The sequence below is a fragment of the Chiloscyllium plagiosum genome, unplaced genomic scaffold, assembly GCF_037043375.1.
Source record: "Chiloscyllium plagiosum isolate Xiang-an unplaced genomic scaffold, Cpla_swu_hap1 HiC_scaffold_32, whole genome shotgun sequence".
NCBI lineage: Eukaryota > Metazoa > Chordata > Chondrichthyes > Orectolobiformes > Hemiscylliidae > Chiloscyllium > Chiloscyllium plagiosum.
The window spans coordinates 14,973,403-14,992,339 of NW_028270170.1; the positions used below are offsets into that span (position 1 = coordinate 14,973,403).

Sequence of the window (18,937 nt, forward strand, 5' to 3'; positions counted from 1 at the left end):
TCTTCATGATTACAACTCTGTCTGTCTCAACCTTGAATATACTTAACGACCCAACCTCAATAACCCTCTGTGGTAAAGCATTCCACAGATTCACGATCATCTGAGGGAGAAATCTGTCCTCATTGGGGTCTTAAATGTGCAACTGTTATTCTAAGATCAGCACTGTGTCCTGGGCTCCCCTACATGGGGAAATGACATTACTGCATCCACTCCATCAAGTCCCCTAAGAATCTTGTATGTTTCAATAACATTGTCACTCATTCTTCCAAATCCAATGAGTATAAAGATGTGCAGGGTAGGGTGCATTGGCCATGCTAAATTACCCGTAGTGTTTAGGGATGTGCAGGCTAATTGGATTAACCATGGGAAATGTGGTGTTATACGGTAGGGGGATGGGTCTGGGTGGGAGGCTCTTCAGAGGTTTGGTGTAGACTCGATGGGCAGAATGGCCTGCTTCCACACTGTGGGGATTCTATGATTCAAAAGGCCTTGCCAGTAACTGTTTGACATCTTGTTCAAGTGATGTAGGAGCAGGACTGAGAAGCAAGAGTAGGCCATTTGGCCCTTTAAGCCAGCCCCACCATTTGTTAAGATTATGGCTGGTCTGTTTGTAGTCTCAGTTCCAATTTCCAGTGTGCTCCCCAGTAACCCTCTACTCGAAATCCAGTGTTCGAACCCTGGTCAGCGAATTTCCACAAGCTGTTTGGGCATTGAAGGCTTATCCCAGAAATGCATCTTCTGGAACAGATCCACAGAGAGGAGCTAGCTGCTGAAACTTCTTTCCCCAGACAACAGACAAAGAAGCCAATTATTGGGCCTTCAGCTCCATCCCCACTTCCTTCCATTAAACCTGTTGTAGTCTGAACACTGTGTGATTTCCTACCCTCTGCACAGCCATCAAGGAACAATTCAAGTGACTATCTAAAATATCACGTTGTGAAGGTTCCTACTCGAATGCATCATAGAGTCCAGGAACAGTTACACAATAGAGGAGGGCAGTCAGCCTGGGTATCTCCAGGCTGATAAAGTGTGCCACTGGAAAAAGCACAGCGGGTCAGGCAGCATATGAGGAGCGAGAGAATTGACGTTTCAGGCAGGATCCTTTTTCAGGACTGGGGAGGGGGGAAGGGTGACTGAGACCTGCTGTGCTTTTCCCAGCACCATGCTTTACCAACTCTGACTCTCCAGTATCTGCAGTTCTCACTGTCTCCTAGTCCCTGCGTAACTCCAAGACCAACTCAACTCGTCCTACTAGCCAGTCTTCCTCGCAGCCCTGCAATTTTTATCTGTTCAGATAACTATCCAACTTCTACTTGAAAACAAATATGGAACCTGATTCCACTACACTCTCAGGCAGTATATTTCAGACCCCTGCCACTCGCTGTGTTCATCTTAGTTCATTGTTACCTTTGGATTAATTTGCCATTAAATAAAACGGGTGTCCTCTGGTCCACGAATGGGAACAGTTTCTCCCTATTTATCCTGCCAGGCATCTCATGATTTTGAAAACTTCTATTAAATCTCCTCTCAAACCTCTCCATTCCATCCTAAGACTGAAGCTCCTCATCCTCAGAATGATTCTCGTCAATAGTTCTTGCAGTCTCTGTAATACTTTCTTAACCTTGTTAAAGCGCGATCCTCAGAATCGCACACAATGTGCCAGTTGAGTCTCAATCAGTGTTCACAGAAATTCCAAGTTTTCAAGGTTACAAGAACAAATTGTACATTTTAATAGAGGCTGTGGTTAGGCTGTAAGGCGATGGGATTTCAAAGTTGACACATTAGGAACCAAAGAAGACTTATGAGGTCTGGGTAAATGAGCAAGATTCAGTATGGGTAAGGATTGAGGCAGTGGGGGTTTCAGACAGGCTGTGTTGTCAGAGATTTTGAGATTCACATGGAGAATGTTAGATTCCTACTTGGGATGTGGGCCTCACTGTGAAAAGTGCACTGTTACTCATCTCTAGATGCCCCTGAACTGAATGGGTCACTGGACAGTTCAGAGACCAGCTAAAAGTTAACCTCATTGCAGTGTCTGGAAGTTGTGTCTACCAAATGAGGTAAGGATGATAGATCTTCTTCTCTAAGAGACAGTAATGAATGAGGTGGGTTTTTATACAATGATCCAATAGTTTCACAGTCACCATACTGAGACTAGCTTCAATTCCAGTGTTTTATCAATTTATCATCAGCTGTTGTGGGATTTGAACCCATGGCCCAACATCATTAGTTAATGCCTATTCAGCACTAGCGCAGTGACATTAAAAATACATCACTATCACCTCCAAAGGCTTTAGCATCAACCTCTGGCAGAAAGGCTGGAATTGTTACCCTGTAGAGGGCTGTTGTAGCTGGGTTAGGAAGTATATCTCAGGCTGAGATAGAATTTCGTTGAAGAATGTGATGCTGGAAAAGCACAGTCAGTCAGACAGCATCTGAGGAGCAGGAGATTCGATGTTTTGGGCTCAAGTCCTTCATCAGGAATGTTAGACTTTTCCTCAGAAAGGGAATCAGGGATTATGGTGAAATGTAGGAAAGTGGAGTTGAGGATTTCCAGATCACCCGTGATCTCATTGAGTGGCAGAACAGACTCAATGGGCCGAATGGCAGACTTCAATTCCTACGACTAGGTGTGGTGATAACGTGGAAAACGTTGCTGAGGACGTGTTAAAATGGTTTCGTAGGCGTGAACTTTGAAACCTAACCTCAGGATCAAATAGGATAACAACACTGTGCACATTCCAAATGATTGAGAAACGGAAAGTGCTGGAAATCCTCAGCAGATTTGGCAGCAACTCTAAGAGAAACAGAGTTAACCTTACAGGTCAAGGGCCTTTTGTTAGAGACGTCAGCAATCTATAACTCCACAGAAACTGCTGTATTTCAGATTTACACAGTCTACAGCATTCTGTTCTTTGTGTCAGTTTGAATGAACTTGCCATGGGTGGTGCCAGGATGTAAAATACGGAGATGAGAATGGGGGTCACGTTGGGTTGCTCTTGTGCTTGTGTTGAAATAAATTCTTGTTTATCAGTGTGGTGGTGGTTGTAGAGAATGTGGGAAGTATATGTAGATTGGCAGCTGGTGGTAAATTCCCTGTTCCTGCCCTCAGGAAGAGAACAGGTTCTATCACTAGTTTACTTTGGAATGTAATAAGCCACACAAATGTAAATAGTAAAAAGTACTTAAGCATGAAAGATGCAAACGTTGCTGCAGAATTAGGAATGCCAGTAGTGTATTGAAAGATCACATCACAGATCATAAATGGACACCAAATAACAATTAGGGAGGAATTAAATGATGTCACCAAACACAAAGGCTGAATTCTCTGAAGGTGCAAGAGGTACCAAGAATCTAGAAAGAGAATTCCTGGTCATTGGAATATGATCCCACCATATGCTGTTGAGCAATGGGAGGGACATATTGTCATCCAGAATTAGAAAGGGCCAATTGGAAAACTGGGGATGGAAGAGGATACTGATCTGGGATGGAATGGATGGGATGGGGGTGTTGTAACGGTGAGTTATGTAAATGAGGATTGAAAGCCAGTTGGGTTCGTTGAACTTTGGATGAGTCAACAGTTGGGAGCTAGAGATCTTGGTGAGTAAAGTGTTGGAGGAGTTGAGCTGAGAGGCACAAAAGCTTTAGGAGCAGTTGCTGTGAGGTAGGGACAGAAGTGGAAATAGATAATGCAGATGGTCGGCAAGCTTTGGAACTCAGTGCAAGGCAAGCTCCCTCTCTAATTGTCCCTACTGGGTGATACTCAAAACAACATGACTGCATTCTCAGATGCCTACTGAAAAGGGGGGGTGGGGGCTTGGAGGAGGGAGGGTGGGTTCGCACAGTATCACAAATGTACACTGGTATTTTCTTGCCTGGTGGAAACATACCTGAACTTGTACAATTCGGATCTGCATTACCATTCCTGCTGTTTGGGTGCACACCCAAAATGTTGTCTGCTTAATACAGTGCTGATGAGAATTCTATTTCCCGAAGAAGACATTTGGAACTCTCTTTCTCAAAAGGCGATGGAAACTGAGTCTTTGAATATTTGAATGGAAAAAATGGATGGCTTTTTGATAAACACGAAGGTGAAAAATTGTCAGGGGTAAGGGGTCTGTGGAATAATCAGATCAGCCATGTTTAATTGAATGGTGGTGCAGGCTCAAGGGGCCAAATGGCCTACTACTCATCCTAATTCTTATATTTCTATTTTTGTGTATCTTGTTATCTCCCATTTCTGTTTCTGAGTCTTTATGGACTGACACCTTGCAGAAATTACTGCAAAGCTCTCTTAGGATGAGGTCCATTGTGGATGGACCTTGAAAGATGAGAGAACATTGCACAGACTGACCTCAGCGTTAGAAGTTCGTTCCAAGTTGTTTCTCTCACCAATGCTCCCAAAAGGGTGGGACCCGGAAGAGCTGGAAACAAGGCTGAAACATTGCAGGAAAAGGTAGAGTGAAGGTTGTCCACTTGCAGTCATATCTACAAGTGTGGGACCCTTCCCTTCCCTTGAGGGTTTGCACATATCCTCACACTGGGGCTCCTTTGTTCTGTGTTGTCTGAGAGTGACCAGCCCTTTGCTGTCTAGTAGACCTCACTTAGTGCAGGCAGAAGTCTCCCACTGAGTGTGGGAGGAAGTAGACTGTCTTTAGATGGGATTCTGGATCAGTGGTGCTGGAAGAGCACAGCAGTTCAGGCAGCATCCAAGGAGCTTCAAAATCGACATTTCGGGCAAAAGCCCTTCATCAGGAATAAAGGCAGTGAGCCTGAAGCGTGGAGAGATAAGCTAGAGGAGGGTGGGGGTGGGGAGAAAGTAGCATAGATCCCCACCCCCACCCTCCTCTAGCTTATCTCTCCACGCTTCAGGCTCACTGCCTTCATTCCTGATGAAGGGCTTTTGCCCGAAATGTCGATTTCAAAGCTCCTTGGATGCTGCCTGAACTGCTGTGCTTTTCCAGCACCACACTCCTGATTGTCAAATTGAATCAGGTCAGACACATATGCAAGCCATTTGTCTTGATTGGCTACATTGAATAAGTGTTCATGAGACAATGTTGGAAGGTTTTGGATCAAACAATAGTTCAGACTTCTGTTCATACTGTTTTTGAGACAGTCAGGCTTCGAGGGTCAGCTTAATCTTGTAGGGAATTTACAATCTCCAACATTGCCTTTTGTAACAGCTTTTCCTGGGACAGAAACTCATTCGTATGGAGTCACTGAATAATGCTAACTACATGGCTCTATCAAACTGATGCAACTAAGTCGGCACATTGGTTACCATGCTGACTTAGTAAATGAGGGAGGGACATCCTGAGGGAGGGACAGTGAGGGAGGGACATCCTGAGGGAGGTTCACTCGAGGAAGGGTCACCCTGAGGGAGAGGACAGTGAGGGAGGTTCACTCGAGGGAGGGACACCCTGATTTAGGGGACAGTCACCCTGAGGTAGGGGACAGTGAGGGAGAGTCTCTGAGGGAGGGACACCCTGAGGGAGGGGACAGTGAGGGAGGGTCACCCTGAGGGAGGGGACAGTGAGGGAGGGTCACCCTGAGGGAGGGGACAGTGACGGAGGGTCTCTCTGAGGGAGGGGACAGTGAGGGAGGGGACAGTGAGGGAGGGAACAGTGAGGGAGGGTCACCCTGAGGGAGGGACACCCTGAGGGAGGGGACAGTGAGGGAGAGTCACCCTGAGGTAGGGGACAGGGAGGTAGGGGACAGTGAGGGAGGGACACCCTGAGGGAGGGGACAGTGAGGGAGAGTCACCCTGAGGTAGGGGACAGTGAGGTAGGGGACAGTGAGGGAGGGACACCCTGAGGGAGGGGACAGTGAGGGAGAGTCACCCTGAGGTAGGGGACAGTGAGGGAGGGTCACCCTGAGGGAGGGACAGTGAGGGAGGGTCACCCTGAGGGAGGGTCACCCTGAGGGAGGGTCACCCTGAGGGAGGGGACAGTGAGGGAGGGTCACCCTGAGGGAGGGGACAGTGAGGGAGGGAACAGTGACGGAGGGTCACCCTGAGGGAGGGGACAGTGAGGGAGGGTCACCCTGAGGGAGGGGACAGTGACGGAGGGTCACCCTGAGGGAGGGGACAGTGAGGGAGGGAACAGGGTACGGAGGGTCACCCTGAGGGAGGGGACAGTGAGGGAGGGAACAGTGAGGGAGGGACACCCTGAGGGAGGGGACAGTGAGGGAGAGTCACCCTGAGGTAGGGGACAGTGAGGTAGGGGACAGTGAGGGAGGGACACCCTGAGGGAGGGGACAGTGACGGAGGGTCACCCTGAGGGAGGGGACAGTGACGGAGGGTCACCCTGAGGGAGGGTCACCCTGAGGGAGGGGACAGTGACGGAGGGTCACCCTGAGGGAGGGTCACCCTGAGGGAGGGGACAGTGAGGGAGAGTCACCCTGAGGGAGGGGACAGTGAGGGAGGGTCACCCTGAGGGAGGGGACAGTGACGGAGGGTCTCCCTGAGGGAGGGACACCCTGAGGGAGGGTCACCCTGAGGGAGGGGACAGTGAGGGAGAGTCACCCTGAGGGAGGGGACAGTGAGGGAGGGTCACCCTGAGGGAGGGGACAGTGACGGAGGGTCTCCCTGAGGGAGGGACACCCTGAGGGAGGGTCACCCTGAGGGAGAGTCTCTCTCGGTCTGTGGCTCGGGTACGCGCACGTTCCTTTGTCTCGGAGCCGCGCGCCGTGCCCGTGTGTGGGAGAGGCAGACTCTGGGCTGTCGGGGACGCGCAGGTTAGTTTCGGTTTCGGTGTGGAGTCTTGCTGTGCCCAGCGCCTTGGCTGTTGATGTGGAGCTGGGCTCGGGTCCGAGCGGGGGATGCGGACGGGATTCGTGCGACTGGTGAGTGCGGAGTGCAATCCGCTAACGCCCAGGAAAATGCTGCGCTATCCTAGCGCCAGCACATCGGTGTTGGGGTAAAACCCACAAGCCCACCGCGGGGAGCTCTCCTCCTTCTCTCATTTACTGTTAGTGTTTTTAAACAAAACATAGTTGGTGCAGCTTATCAAGCTGAACAGCTCCCCACTGAATCCAAAATTGTATTTGTGGCCAATGCAAAATCCCCAAAAGTCTTCACCGAAAACAACTGGAAAGAGACTGCAGGTCCGGCAGTATCTGTGGAGAGAGAAACACGCATTATCATCTCATGTTTATGATCTTCCAGGTGCATTTGGATAGCGCCTTCTACAACCTCATTTTGATTTGAGCTGTTATTGTCACATGTACCGAGAGACGATTAAAAGTCAAACGTATTGGTTTGAGTGCGAACCAGTCAAACCGTGCCTTACATAAGTATCATCAGGGGTAATAGAGCAGAATGCTCCTTCTCTCTAGCTGTAATACCATATGCAGAATATAGCGTTACACCTACAGAGAAGATGGAGATAACTCTAATATAGGAGAGGTCCGAACATCAGTCTGAAAACAGCAGGGGAAGAAGATGTTCTTAAATTTGTTGGTTCACGTTTTTGAACTGCTGTATCTTCTGCCTGAGGGAAGAGGGTGGAAGAGTGTATGACTGGGGTTGGAAGGGTCTTTGATCATGTTGGGGTGAAAGTGAGGTCTGCAGATGCTGGAGATCAGAGCCGAAAATGTGTTGCTGGAAAAGCGCAGCCGGTCAGGCAGCATCCAGGGAACAGGAGAATCGACGTTTCAGGCATAAGCCCTTCTTCAGGGTTTATGCCCGAAACGTCGATTCTCCTGTTCCCTGGATGCTGCCTGACCGGCTGCGCTTTTCCAGCAACACATTTTCATCTTTGATCATGTTGCCTGATTTCCTGAGGCAGCAGGAAGTGTAGGTGGAGTTAGTGGATGGAAGGCTGGTTTTTGTGATGGACTGAGCTGTGTTCCCACAACTCTCTGTAATTTCTTGCGGTCTCAGGCAGGACAGTTGCAGTACCAAGCTGTGGTGCATCCGGATAGGACGCTTTCTGTGGTGCATCTACGAAAATTGGTAAGAGCCATCGTGGACATGCCGAATTTCCTTAGCCTTCTGAGGAAGTAGAGACATCAGTGTGCTTTCTTGACTGTAGTGTCGATGTGGATGGACCAGCAAGGTGGTTGATGATACTTACTCCAGGGAACTTGAAACTCTCAGACCATCTCCACCTCAGCACCATTGGTACAGTCAGGGGTGTGTCCTCCACGCTGCTTTGACCAGCTCCTTCATTTTGGTGACAGAGTTGGAGAGATTGTTGTTTTTACACCAGGTCACTTGCCTCTCTATCTCTTTCCTGTACTCCATCTCATCGTTGTTTGAGATCTGACTCACTGCAGTGGTGTCATCAACAAATTTATAAATGGAGTTAAAACAGAAATTGGTCATACAGACGTGAGAGTACAAGGAGTTTGCTAGGGGGCTTAGTACGCAGCCCTGTGAGGCACCAGCGTTGAGGATTACGGTCAAGGAGGTATTGTTCCACATCCTCACTGATTACAGTCTATGGGTCAGGATGACAAGAATCCAGGTACAGAGTTGGGAGCAGAGACCTAGGTCTTGGAGATGAATATGGTTGGAATTATGATGTTGAAGACAGAACTAAAGTCAATAAGTCTGACATTGGTGTCCTTGTTATCTAGATGTTCTGGGGATGAGAGCAGAACCAGGGAGATGGTGTCCTATTGTGATGGTAAGGGAATACTAGTGGATCAAGGCAGTCTGGGAGGCCGGAGTTGATGTGTGCCATTACTAACCTCTCGAAGTACTTCATAATGATGGATGCAAGAGCTACCAGGTGGTCATCATTAGAGCACACAGCCTGATCTTTCTTTGGCACCAGGGTGATAATGGTCTTCTTAAAGGTGATGAGAACTTCAAATTGGAGTAAGGAGAGGTTTGAGATGTCTGGGAGTACGCCCTCGAGCTGGTCAATGCAGGATCTGAGTGTATGGCTGGAGGCTCCATCCAGCCCAGTCCCTTTCTATGGGTTCACTCTCAGGGAGGCTGAGGCTGGTAGGGTGTGCATCTATCACTGACCTTCTGTTTAGGACCTTCCCAACAGCCAATCCCATTGTAATGTCAGAAACATGGTTACACGCAGTAAGATGCCACAAATAGCAATGAGTTAGTAGACAGTTATTGGGCCAGTTCCATTGCTGGGTGTGCACCATTGATCAACATAGACTCTTACCAGCTGTGTTGGTGGTTGATGAGCAAAAGCACAATCCACACTTCCCCTTTTTCTCAAAAACCAAACTTGCTGAATTCAGGCATGTTTGAAAGGTCTGAACCTTTCAGTGAGTGGATGAGTAAATAAGTGAGTGAGTGAGTAAGTAAATAGGTGGATGAGTGAGTGAGTGAGTGATGGGAGTGGGTGGGTGAGTGAGTGATGGGAGTGGGTGGGTGAGTGAGTCAGTCAGTGATGGGAGTGGGTGAGTGAATGATGGGAGTGGGTGTGTGAGTAAGTAAATGGGTGTGAGTGAATGATGGGAGTGGGGGTGGGAGTAAGTAAATGGGTGTGAGTGAATGATGGGAGTGGGGGTGGGAGTAAGTAAATGGGTGTGAGTGAATGATGGGAGTGGGGGTGCGAGTGAGTAAATGGGTGTGAGTGAATGATGGGAGTGGGGGTGCGAGTGAGTAAATGGGTGTGAGTGAATGATGGGAGTGGGGGTGCGAGTGAGTAAATGGGTGTGACTGAATGATGGGAGTGGGGGTGCGAGTGAGTAAATGGGTGTGAGTGAATGATGGGAGTGGGGGTGCGAGTGAGTAAATGGGTGTGACTGAATGATGGGAGTGGGGGTGCGAGTGAGTAAATGGGTGTGACTGAATGATGGGAGTGGGGGTGCGAGTGAGTAAATGGGTGTGACTGAATGATGGGAGTGGGGGTGTGGGTGAGTAAACAGGGTGTGACTGAATGATGGGAGTGGGGGTGCGAGTGAGTAAATGGGTGTGACTGAATGATGGGAGTGGGGGTGCGAGTGAGTAAATGGGTGTGACTGAATGATGGGAGTGGGGGTGCGAGTGAGTAAATGGGTGCGACTGAATGATGGGAGTGGGGGTGCGAGTGAGTAAATGGGTGCGACTGAATGATGGGAGTGGGGGTGCGAGTGAGTAAATGGGTGCGACTGAATGATGGGAGTGGGGGTGCGAGTGAGTAAATGGGTGCGACTGAATGATGGGAGTGGGTGTGCGAGTGAGTAAATGGGTGCGACTGAATGATGGGAGTGGGGGTGCGAGTGAGTAAATGGGTGCGACTGAATGATGGGAGTGGGGGTGCGAGTGAGTAAATGGGTGTGACTGAATGATGGGAGTGGGGGTGCGAGTGAGTAAATGGGTGCGACTGAATGATGGGAGTGGGGGTGCGAGTGAGTAAATGGGTGCGACTGAATGATGGGAGTGGGGGTGCGAGTGAGTAAATGGGTGCGACTGAATGATGGGAGTGGGGGTGCGAGTGAGTAAATGGGTGCGACTGAATGATGGGAGTGGGGGTGCGAGTGAGTAAATGGGTGCGACTGAATGATGGGAGTGGGGGTGCGAGTGTGTAAATGGGTGTGACTGAATGATGGGAGTGGGGGTGCGAGTGAGTAAATGGGTGTGAGTGAATGATGGGAGTGGGGGTGCGAGTGAGTAAATGGGTGTGAGTGAATGATGGGAGTGGGGGTGCGAGTGAGTAAATGGGTGTGACTGAATGATGGGAGTGGGGGTGCAAGTGAGTAAATGGGTGTGAGTGAATGATGGGAGTGGGGGTGCGAGTGAGTGAATGATGGGAGTGGGGGTGCGAGTGAGTAAATGGGTGTGAGTGAATGATGGGAGTGGGGGTGCGAGTGAGTAAATGGGTGCGACTGAATGATGGGAGTGGGTTGTCAGGTCCAATCCGATCGAGGAGGTGGGTGTCAGGTTAAATTCTGTTGGGAGAAGAGCAGTGGATGAGGAGTGTGTGGTTCATTGAGTTAATGTGGTCCCTCCTGGTCAGGGAGGTACTCACAATGGGGGAGGGGAGAATTGTTGGTGATAGTTGTGTTGGAGGGTTACTCTAATTGGAGGCACAGTTGGGAACTGGGTGATCTTGGTAGGGGGAGGGGGTCAGGTCAGGGGTGTGGCTGTTGGATTGAAGGGGTAATTGGCTGGGGAAGTGTTTGGCTCACAGAGATTAGGTTGAGTTAGCCAGGTCAGTCTGGAGTCAGGGGACATAATACGGTCAGGAGATAGTCAGGGTTGGGGCGAGTCAGGTTAGCATGGGGGAAGTAGTTGGGGGGACTCAGTGGGGATGGAGTAGTTGGGTTGAGGAATTGGTGTGTTAGGTCATGGTGTGTAGGAATAGTTGGGAGTCAGTCAGGGTGGGGGAGGAGTATTGGGGAAGTCAGGGTGGGGGGAACAATACTTGAGGGGAGTCAGAGTTGGAAGAGTGTAGTAGGGGGAGGAGTTGAGGGTGCCTTGGTGCGAGGGAGGAGTTGGGGGCAGTCAGATCCAGGGGTTAGGATGGGGTATGGGCAGATGTAGTTGGATTAGACTATGTAATTGGAGGGGTTGGGTGGGGTGGTGAGAGTTGGGGTGATTGACACCATTAACCTGTGTGTTACACCTGAGATGAAACTGATGAACAATTTTCCAATAATAGATGGGGTGGCACAGTGGTTAGCACTGCTGCCTCACAGCTCCAGAGACCCAGGTTCAATTCCTGCTTCAGTCTTTGTGGAGTTTGCATATTCTCCCCATGTCTGCGTGGGTTTCCTCCGCGTGCTCCAGTTTCCTCCCACATTCCAAAGATGTGCAGGTTAGGTGCTAAATTGCCCGGAGTGTGAGGTGAAGGGGTAAATGTAGGGGAATGGATCTGGGTGGGTTGCTCTTGGGAGGGTCGGTGTGGACTTGTTGGGCCGAAGGGCCTGTTTCCACACTGTAAATAATCTAATCTAAATAGCACCAAGTCTCTGACACTGAAATCAGTTTAAGAGACATTTGCACAGTGTCTCAGACATCTGAACCCTCCTGGAAATACGCAACAGGTGTTGGCACCTGAAATGCAACAGCAATTTGAGTTCAGTCCATCGCCGTTCCCCATACCACAGGATCTGGCCTGATCTGTCGGATTCATTGATAGAATTTTGCCAGGACAGGTTGATGGTATGGGGTGAGGAGCCCCCTCCCCCCCCCCGATGGATTAATGCCAATGAGTGTTTAATGTGGAACTGAGGGAGCAGGGAGGCTTTAGTTGACATTACTAAGCATTTTAATGCTGCTGCTGTGAACCTCTATAATAAGTTTGTTACCAGCTGGAATGAGAAAGGACTTAGAATCATAACATCATACAGCACAGAAACAGACTCTTCGGTCCAACCAGTCTATGCTGACCATAATCCCAAATTAAAATAGTCCCATCTGTCTGCCCTTGGCTGCTGTCTTTCCAAACCTTCCCTGTTCATGTACTTATACAAATGCCTGTTAAATGTTGTAACTGTACCTGTATCTATCATTTCCTCTGGTAGTTCATTTCTCACACAAACTAGTCTCTGTGTAAAGGCGTTGCCCTCATGTCCTTTTTAAATCTTTCTCCTCTCACCTTAAAAATATACCCCCCAGTTTTGAACTCTCCCACCCTAGGGGAAAGACCCTTAGCTATTTACTTTATTGATGGCACTCATGATTTTAGAAACCTCAATAAAGTCAACCTCCTACACTCCAGTGAAAAAAAGTCCCAGTCTATTTTTAGATCTCAAAGCCTTTGTTTTCCCAAGTTGAGGGTATAAACCCAAATAATGAAACAATAGGCCTTACTCTGACCTAGCGTGGGTTCCTCAACTGAGACTCTGTACCCAGCTAGGGGGTCTGTGAGAAAGCTAAAAGCAGATCACCAAAACATATTGTCAGAAATACGTCAAAACGTTCACCCGAATGAACACGTTTTGAGCAAATGCCTCTTTTAGATTAGATTCCCTCCAGTGTGAAAACAGGCCCTTTGGCCCACACCGACTCTCCAAAGAGCAACCCACCCAGACCCATTCCTCTATATTTACCCCGAACTAATGCACCTAACACTACGGGCAATTTAGCACAGCCAATTCACCCAATCTACACATCTCTGTGACAGTGGGAGGAAACTGGAGCAAACCCACACAGACACGGGGAGAATGTGCAAACTCCATACAGACAGTTGCCCGAGATGGGAATTGAACCCGGGTCCCTGGCACTGTGAGGCAACAGTGCTAGCCACTGAGCCACCGTGCCAATTTTAGATTTTATTGTCACGTACTCAAGTACAGGAATACAGTGAAAGGTGTATAATGTCGTCACACATGGCACCATCTTAGGTACAAAGGTACCTAGATACAAAAATAAAGATACAAGGCCATAAAAGAGACAGAATTAAAGAAGTTAAGCATTATCTTCATAGAATAAGTAGAAAAATAAAGAAATAAGGTAATAGTTAACATAAACACATAAATTCTGTAAACCTGGCCTTCCAGTGTTGACGATTGAGGTGCTCCTTTGGAGGTCATAGGTCAGAGGAGATTTCCCATTGAGGGGATTTTGTAGAAGTGGATTAGCCAGAAAACCTGATTAATTGGGGACGACGGATTGAAGGAACAGTGTTTAACCAGGGATCTCGAGGAATAACAGAAAAAGACCCTGAGCAAAAATGGAGAGTAAACTCGAAACAATTCAACAGAATTTAAATTTTATTGACAAGAAGCTTTCAGAATTGAAGAAGGAGATGGAGCTAAGAAACAGGCTGCTATTTATGGAGGTGAGAGATTGTGTGTAATTCAAGGGAATTAAGGATGGACAGTAAATGCTGTCCTTGACAACGAAGGTCCATTGGCAAATGAATTTTTTAAAATGTTGTGAATCAGTCCAGTGGAATTTTACAATTGCAAACTAACTGTAAAATGTCTGGAAAAAGAATATAGCATTTACTGAATAATTCACAGCTGGTTTAAAGCAGTGGTTTTGCCTGTTTCTGGTGCTTGCTGATTATCATTGAATCAACAAACGTCACCAAATGCCAACAACTGCAACAACAACTTGCTTTCAAATAGCAGCTCTGAACTTAAGTAAAAAAAAATCCCAAAGGCACTTTTCAGAAGCATTATCAAACAAAACATTTCATACTGTGTCACATAGGGAAATATTTGAAGGAGTAACCAGATCTTAGGCACTGTCTGAGGGCTAAAGGGATCAAAGGGTGTGGGGAGAGAGCAGGAACAGGGGACTGAGTTGGATGGTCAGCCATGATCATATCAAATTGCAGAACAGGCTTCAAGGGCTGAATGGCCAACTGCTTCTCCTATTCTCTATGTTTCTGTCATTAGTCTGTGGAATTCGATTGCCCAGAGCACAGTGGAGTCAGGGTCAATGAATAGTTTTAAGGCTGAGTTAGATAGATTCTTGATAGACAAGGGAATCAAAGGGTGTTAGGGGTAGGTGGGTGAGTACAGGTGGGAGCAGATTTGAGGGGTAGAATGGCCTGTTTTGGCTCCTAATTCATCCATATGTTCTTATTTGTTGCAGAGATAGGTATTAAAGGAGTTGAGAAAGGTAGAGAAGTGGGGGAGATATTTGGATCTGACAGACAAAGCCGGTGACATCAAAGGTAGAGTGTTAAAAACTCAGAACGCATGGGTGGCCAGAATTGGAGGAGGGTAGAAATCTCGGAGGATTATAGGGGCTGGAGGAGGTTCTTGATACAGGAAGGAGGTGTGGTGACAGAGTAATTCGGAAAGATAGACCGGCAACAACGTTCGCATTAAGTGAGTAAAATGTTCATAAGTATAAATCTGTTTAATTGTGCAACTAATTTTTACGCCAAAGAAACTTTATTTGTACCACAGGGAATTCATGAAAGTTTTGTAAAACCAAAGGTGGCGTCTTGGAACTAAAGCATTTGAGAAGTTCTGTACAAATCGCAAGGGGCTCACAAAGTTGAAGCTTAATCCAGTATTAATTTTGAGGTTTTACTGTTGCAACTGTACTTTGTCCAGCTGCTAAAGATGTACCATCTCGTTGGGTAGACTTGTTGTCTTGTAGCAGCTGCCAATGGACGTAAGGTACTCTGTAAGTTATGGTTCACAGCCTGCCTCTACCCTTGAGTAATCCTGCAAACTGTCAGTCGCGCACGGTTTGCCAACAGACCTGCAGCAATGGAAGGTTACACTGTGGTTAGATACTTTCTCCAGCAAACATTCCAGGTAAAGACAAGAAATATGGAGCTTTGACAGAGACCTGGTGCTCTTAAAGATGGCTTTGAAGGTATGCATTTCTACATTGCATGATTTACTGAGAATAACAGGCATCATAATGAATACTGCCCTGACCCCTTTGTGAAGAACAACTGGGGAGATATAGAACATGGAATGTTCCAGTGCAGTACAGACCCATTCGGCCCTCGATGTTGCACCGACCTGTGAAACCAATCTGAAGCCCACCTAACCTACACTATTAAATTTTCATCCATATGTTTATCCAATGACCATTTAAATGCCCTTAAAGTTGGCTAGTCTACTAATGTTGCAGGCAGGACATTCCATGCCCTTACTACTCTCTCTCTGAGTAAAGAAACTACCTCTGACATCTGTCCTTTATCTATCACCCCTCAATTTAAAGCTATGTTCCCTGGTGCTAGCCATCTCTCAGGTCCAAGGCAGTTATTTGTCCCTCAATCAACATTTTAAAAGCAGATTATCTGACCGATATTACATTGCTGATATGGTAGCTTGCTATAAATTCTTTGGCTGCTATGTTTCTTATATTACTACCCTCCAACATTGTGGCTGAGCTGGTGGAATTCTTCCCTCTGAGTCACAGGGACCTGCTTCCAAGTTCCAAAAAGGGGAAATGCAGTTACCATGAGTCACCCACTCACCCATAATTAGATTAGATTACTTTTTTAGATTAGATTAGATTACTTACAGTGTGGAAACAGGCCCTTCGGCCCAACAAGTCCACACCGACCCGCCGAAGCGTAACCCACCCATTCCCGTACATTTACCCCTTTTACCTAACACTACGGGCAATTTAGCATGGCCAATTCACCTGACGTGCACATCTTTGGACTGTGGGAGGAAACCGGAGCACCCGGAGGAAACCCACGCAGACACAGGGAGAATGTGCAAACTCCACACAGTCAGTCGCCTGAGTCGGGAATTGAACCCAGGTCTCTGGCGCTGTGAGGCAGCAGTACTAACCACTGTGCCACCGTGCCGCCCAAATGGGGAGAGAGAAAGAGAGAGAGAGAGACAGAGAGACAACTAGTGGTGAGTTTAACCTAAAGCACCACGCCTCAGTTGACGGGGGTGATTGAGAAGGACGGACCTTTCATGGTAACCTCGTAGGAGTCAAACTCACCTTGTTGATACAACTCTGCATCACAAGGCCAGGCGACTGAGCTAACCAATCCCCTACTGAAGGAGTTATACCCAACAGACACTGACGATAAACTACGTTCCTGGTCCTCTGTTTGGGTCGATGAGTGAGATCTCAGGGCTCTGTTTGAAGGTGGAACAGCAGTGTTCTTCCTGGAGGCCTGACAATGCTTATCCCTCAGTGAATGGTACCATAACAGATTTACTTGAACTGAACTCTCCTGATCTTCTGCAGGTCAAGGGACAGTGAGAGTCCCTAGTCCATGGTAGGTATCCCAATCCTCAAGGTTCCCCCATAAAGGAATTTGCCGGATCTGCTTCGGCTGGCCCTGGCCTCTTTTCGCTTTTGATGATGCCCATTTAACTGGCACTGTGTTGGATGTACATCAAGGGAGGGCATTCGTCTCCTGCCTGTCTCAGGTTGTCCCCCTATGACAGTGTCCTCTGAGAGCTCTGTGTCGCCCTCCTTCATTGGTGATGTTGTCCCTCTAAGTGGTTCCCAGGATCTCATGTTGGCAATGCTGATGGAAGACATTGAACTAAAACGGCCAGGACAGATCATGGGGTCATTATCACGTTAATGTTGTGGGAGCGGATTGTGTGCAAGTGGGCTGTCACATTTCCTACACCAGAACATTGACTATACTTTGAAAGGTTCTGTAGGGCTGCTCCGAAGAAGCTTGAGGTTGTGAAAGCACCAAGGAACTGCACAACCTTCTTTTTCAAACTTGCGTTAAATTTCAGGCGTTGATTGTAACTTGAATTAAGAGACCCGTGTAAGTTTTAGTCGTTATTCTGTGTATTGAATGTATGGAAGTGAGAAATCTGTTTAGAAGTGTTAAGAGGAAGGCTGCAAGCTTGGAAGGTTTTATCTGATAATGATACTGGATTTAGAAAGTGGTGCCAAGTGGAAAACCCCTACTAGATCTTGACCATCTGTGGGCTGGTCTTAATTTAACAGCAAAGTGTTTTTAGAGCAGATTCTTTCTTTATTGGAGTGAAGTAAATCAGGAACCAATGACCTTGTTAGAACTTACAGGTTATAATTACCAGAAGGGTCAGGCCAGAGAATAAAGACACTTGTACCTCCCTGTCGAAATATGTTCTGAAAAAAACAAGGGTGGCACTCTGGCTCAGTGATTAGCACTACTGCCTCACAGGGCTATGGATCCAGGTTCGATTCCAGCCTTGGGCGGTTGTCTATGTGGAGTTTGCACATTTCCCCGAGTTCGTGTGGGTTTACTCCGGGTGCTCTGATTTCCTCCCACAATCACAGATGTGCAGGTTCGGTGAATTGGCCATGCTAAATTGCCCATGGTGTTCAGGGATGTGTAGTTGAGGTGCATTAGTCAGGGGTAAATGTAAAGTAATAGGTTAGGGAAATGGTTCTGGGTGGGAAGCTCTTCGGAGGGTCATTGTGGACTTGTTGGGCTGAAGTGCCTGTTTCCACACAGTAGGGATTCTATATCTGCCAGGCGTCCAGAGGTGAGTGTCTATTATAAATAGTTCATTGTCAGTAAAACACATTCCTAGTCTTTTGCTTGCTGTATCAGGAAACCCTCTGGTATTTAATGTCCTCATGACCACCAACCCTATCCCAAAGAACATCCTTTGTGCTTTCTTCCCCCTCCCCCACTTCCACCGGCTTAAAAACTCTTCCATCCCGATTTCACTTCAGTTCTTGTTGAAAGCTCCATCCACCTGAAACTTTCAGTCTCTTTCTCTCTCCTCAGATCTGCCTCAGCCATTTGCTGTTCTTATTTCAGATTTCCAGTCTGCAGTACTTTTGTGTTATAGTTACAAGGATGTTGCCAAATGATTTGTTTTGCATTTTTGTTCTTTTAAGAACAAAGAAACAGCAGGTACTCCCAGTGACATTTGTGTTCTGCATAACCTTTGACCTGTAATTGCTTCAAGCCAGAATCTGGGGACTTAGAAACTAGGCACAGGAATAGGCCATTCAGCCCTTTGAGTCTGTTCTCCAATCAGTGGGTCATCATGGATGATCCTCGATCCAATGCCATATTCCCACTTTCTCCCCATACCCCTTTAAAATCTCAACAATCATCTCTCTCCTTTTTAAAAATGTATTCATTAATTTGGCCTCTGCAGCCTTCTGTGGTCGAGAATTCCACAGGTTCTCATCGTCGAGTGAAGGCATTTTCCTCATCTCAGTCCAAAATGGTCTACCCTGTATCCTGAGACCGTGTCCCTGGTTCTGGACTTCCCCAACTGGGGAACCATCCTTCCTGCATTCCAGTCTGTCTTAGCCCTGTTAGAATTCTATATGTTTCAATCAGATCCTCTCTCTCGTTCTTCTAAACTCTAGTGAACAGAGTCGCAACAGTCAAAGTGATCCCTCTTCAAAAAAATAGCCCAGCCATTCCCTCTCCGAAGGCTTGGGTTGCTGCATAAAAGCCAAATGAAAACACAAAGTGCTGGAGAAATTCAGCCACTGTGGAGAAAACATGAGAATGAAAGTTTCAGGTCAGAAATATCTCTTCCTCAGAATTTTTCCTTTTGTTTGCGGACTGAATTAAATTGAATTGAATTGAATTGAAATGAATTTATTGTCACGTGTACCAAGGCACAGTGAAAAGCTTTGTCTAGTGAGGAATACAGGCGGATCACAGGGTTA

The 18,937-nt window shown here is 47.4% G+C and overlaps 1 protein-coding gene across 5 annotated transcripts in view; it reads left to right on the forward strand.

The window, feature by feature from the left end:
* The first annotated feature begins 6,723 nt into the window (after positions 1 to 6,723).
* cnp (2',3'-cyclic-nucleotide 3'-phosphodiesterase) overlaps positions 6,724 to 18,937 on the forward strand; it is a 30,375-nt gene continuing 18,161 nt past the window's right edge. Inside the window, exon 1 of one of the 5 annotated variants that reach the window (XM_043674948.2) lies at positions 6,724 to 6,846. In XM_043674948.2, coding sequence (XP_043530883.2) covers positions 6,823 to 6,846 — 24 coding nt within the window. In that variant the 5' untranslated portion in view covers positions 6,724 to 6,822. Of the gene's footprint in view, positions 6,847 to 13,575; positions 13,686 to 14,656; positions 14,689 to 15,073; positions 15,188 to 18,656; positions 18,787 to 18,937 lie in introns of those variants that run through there. The other 4 variants (XM_043674946.2, XM_043674950.2, XM_043674949.2 and 1 more) reach the window with 4 other exon arrangements.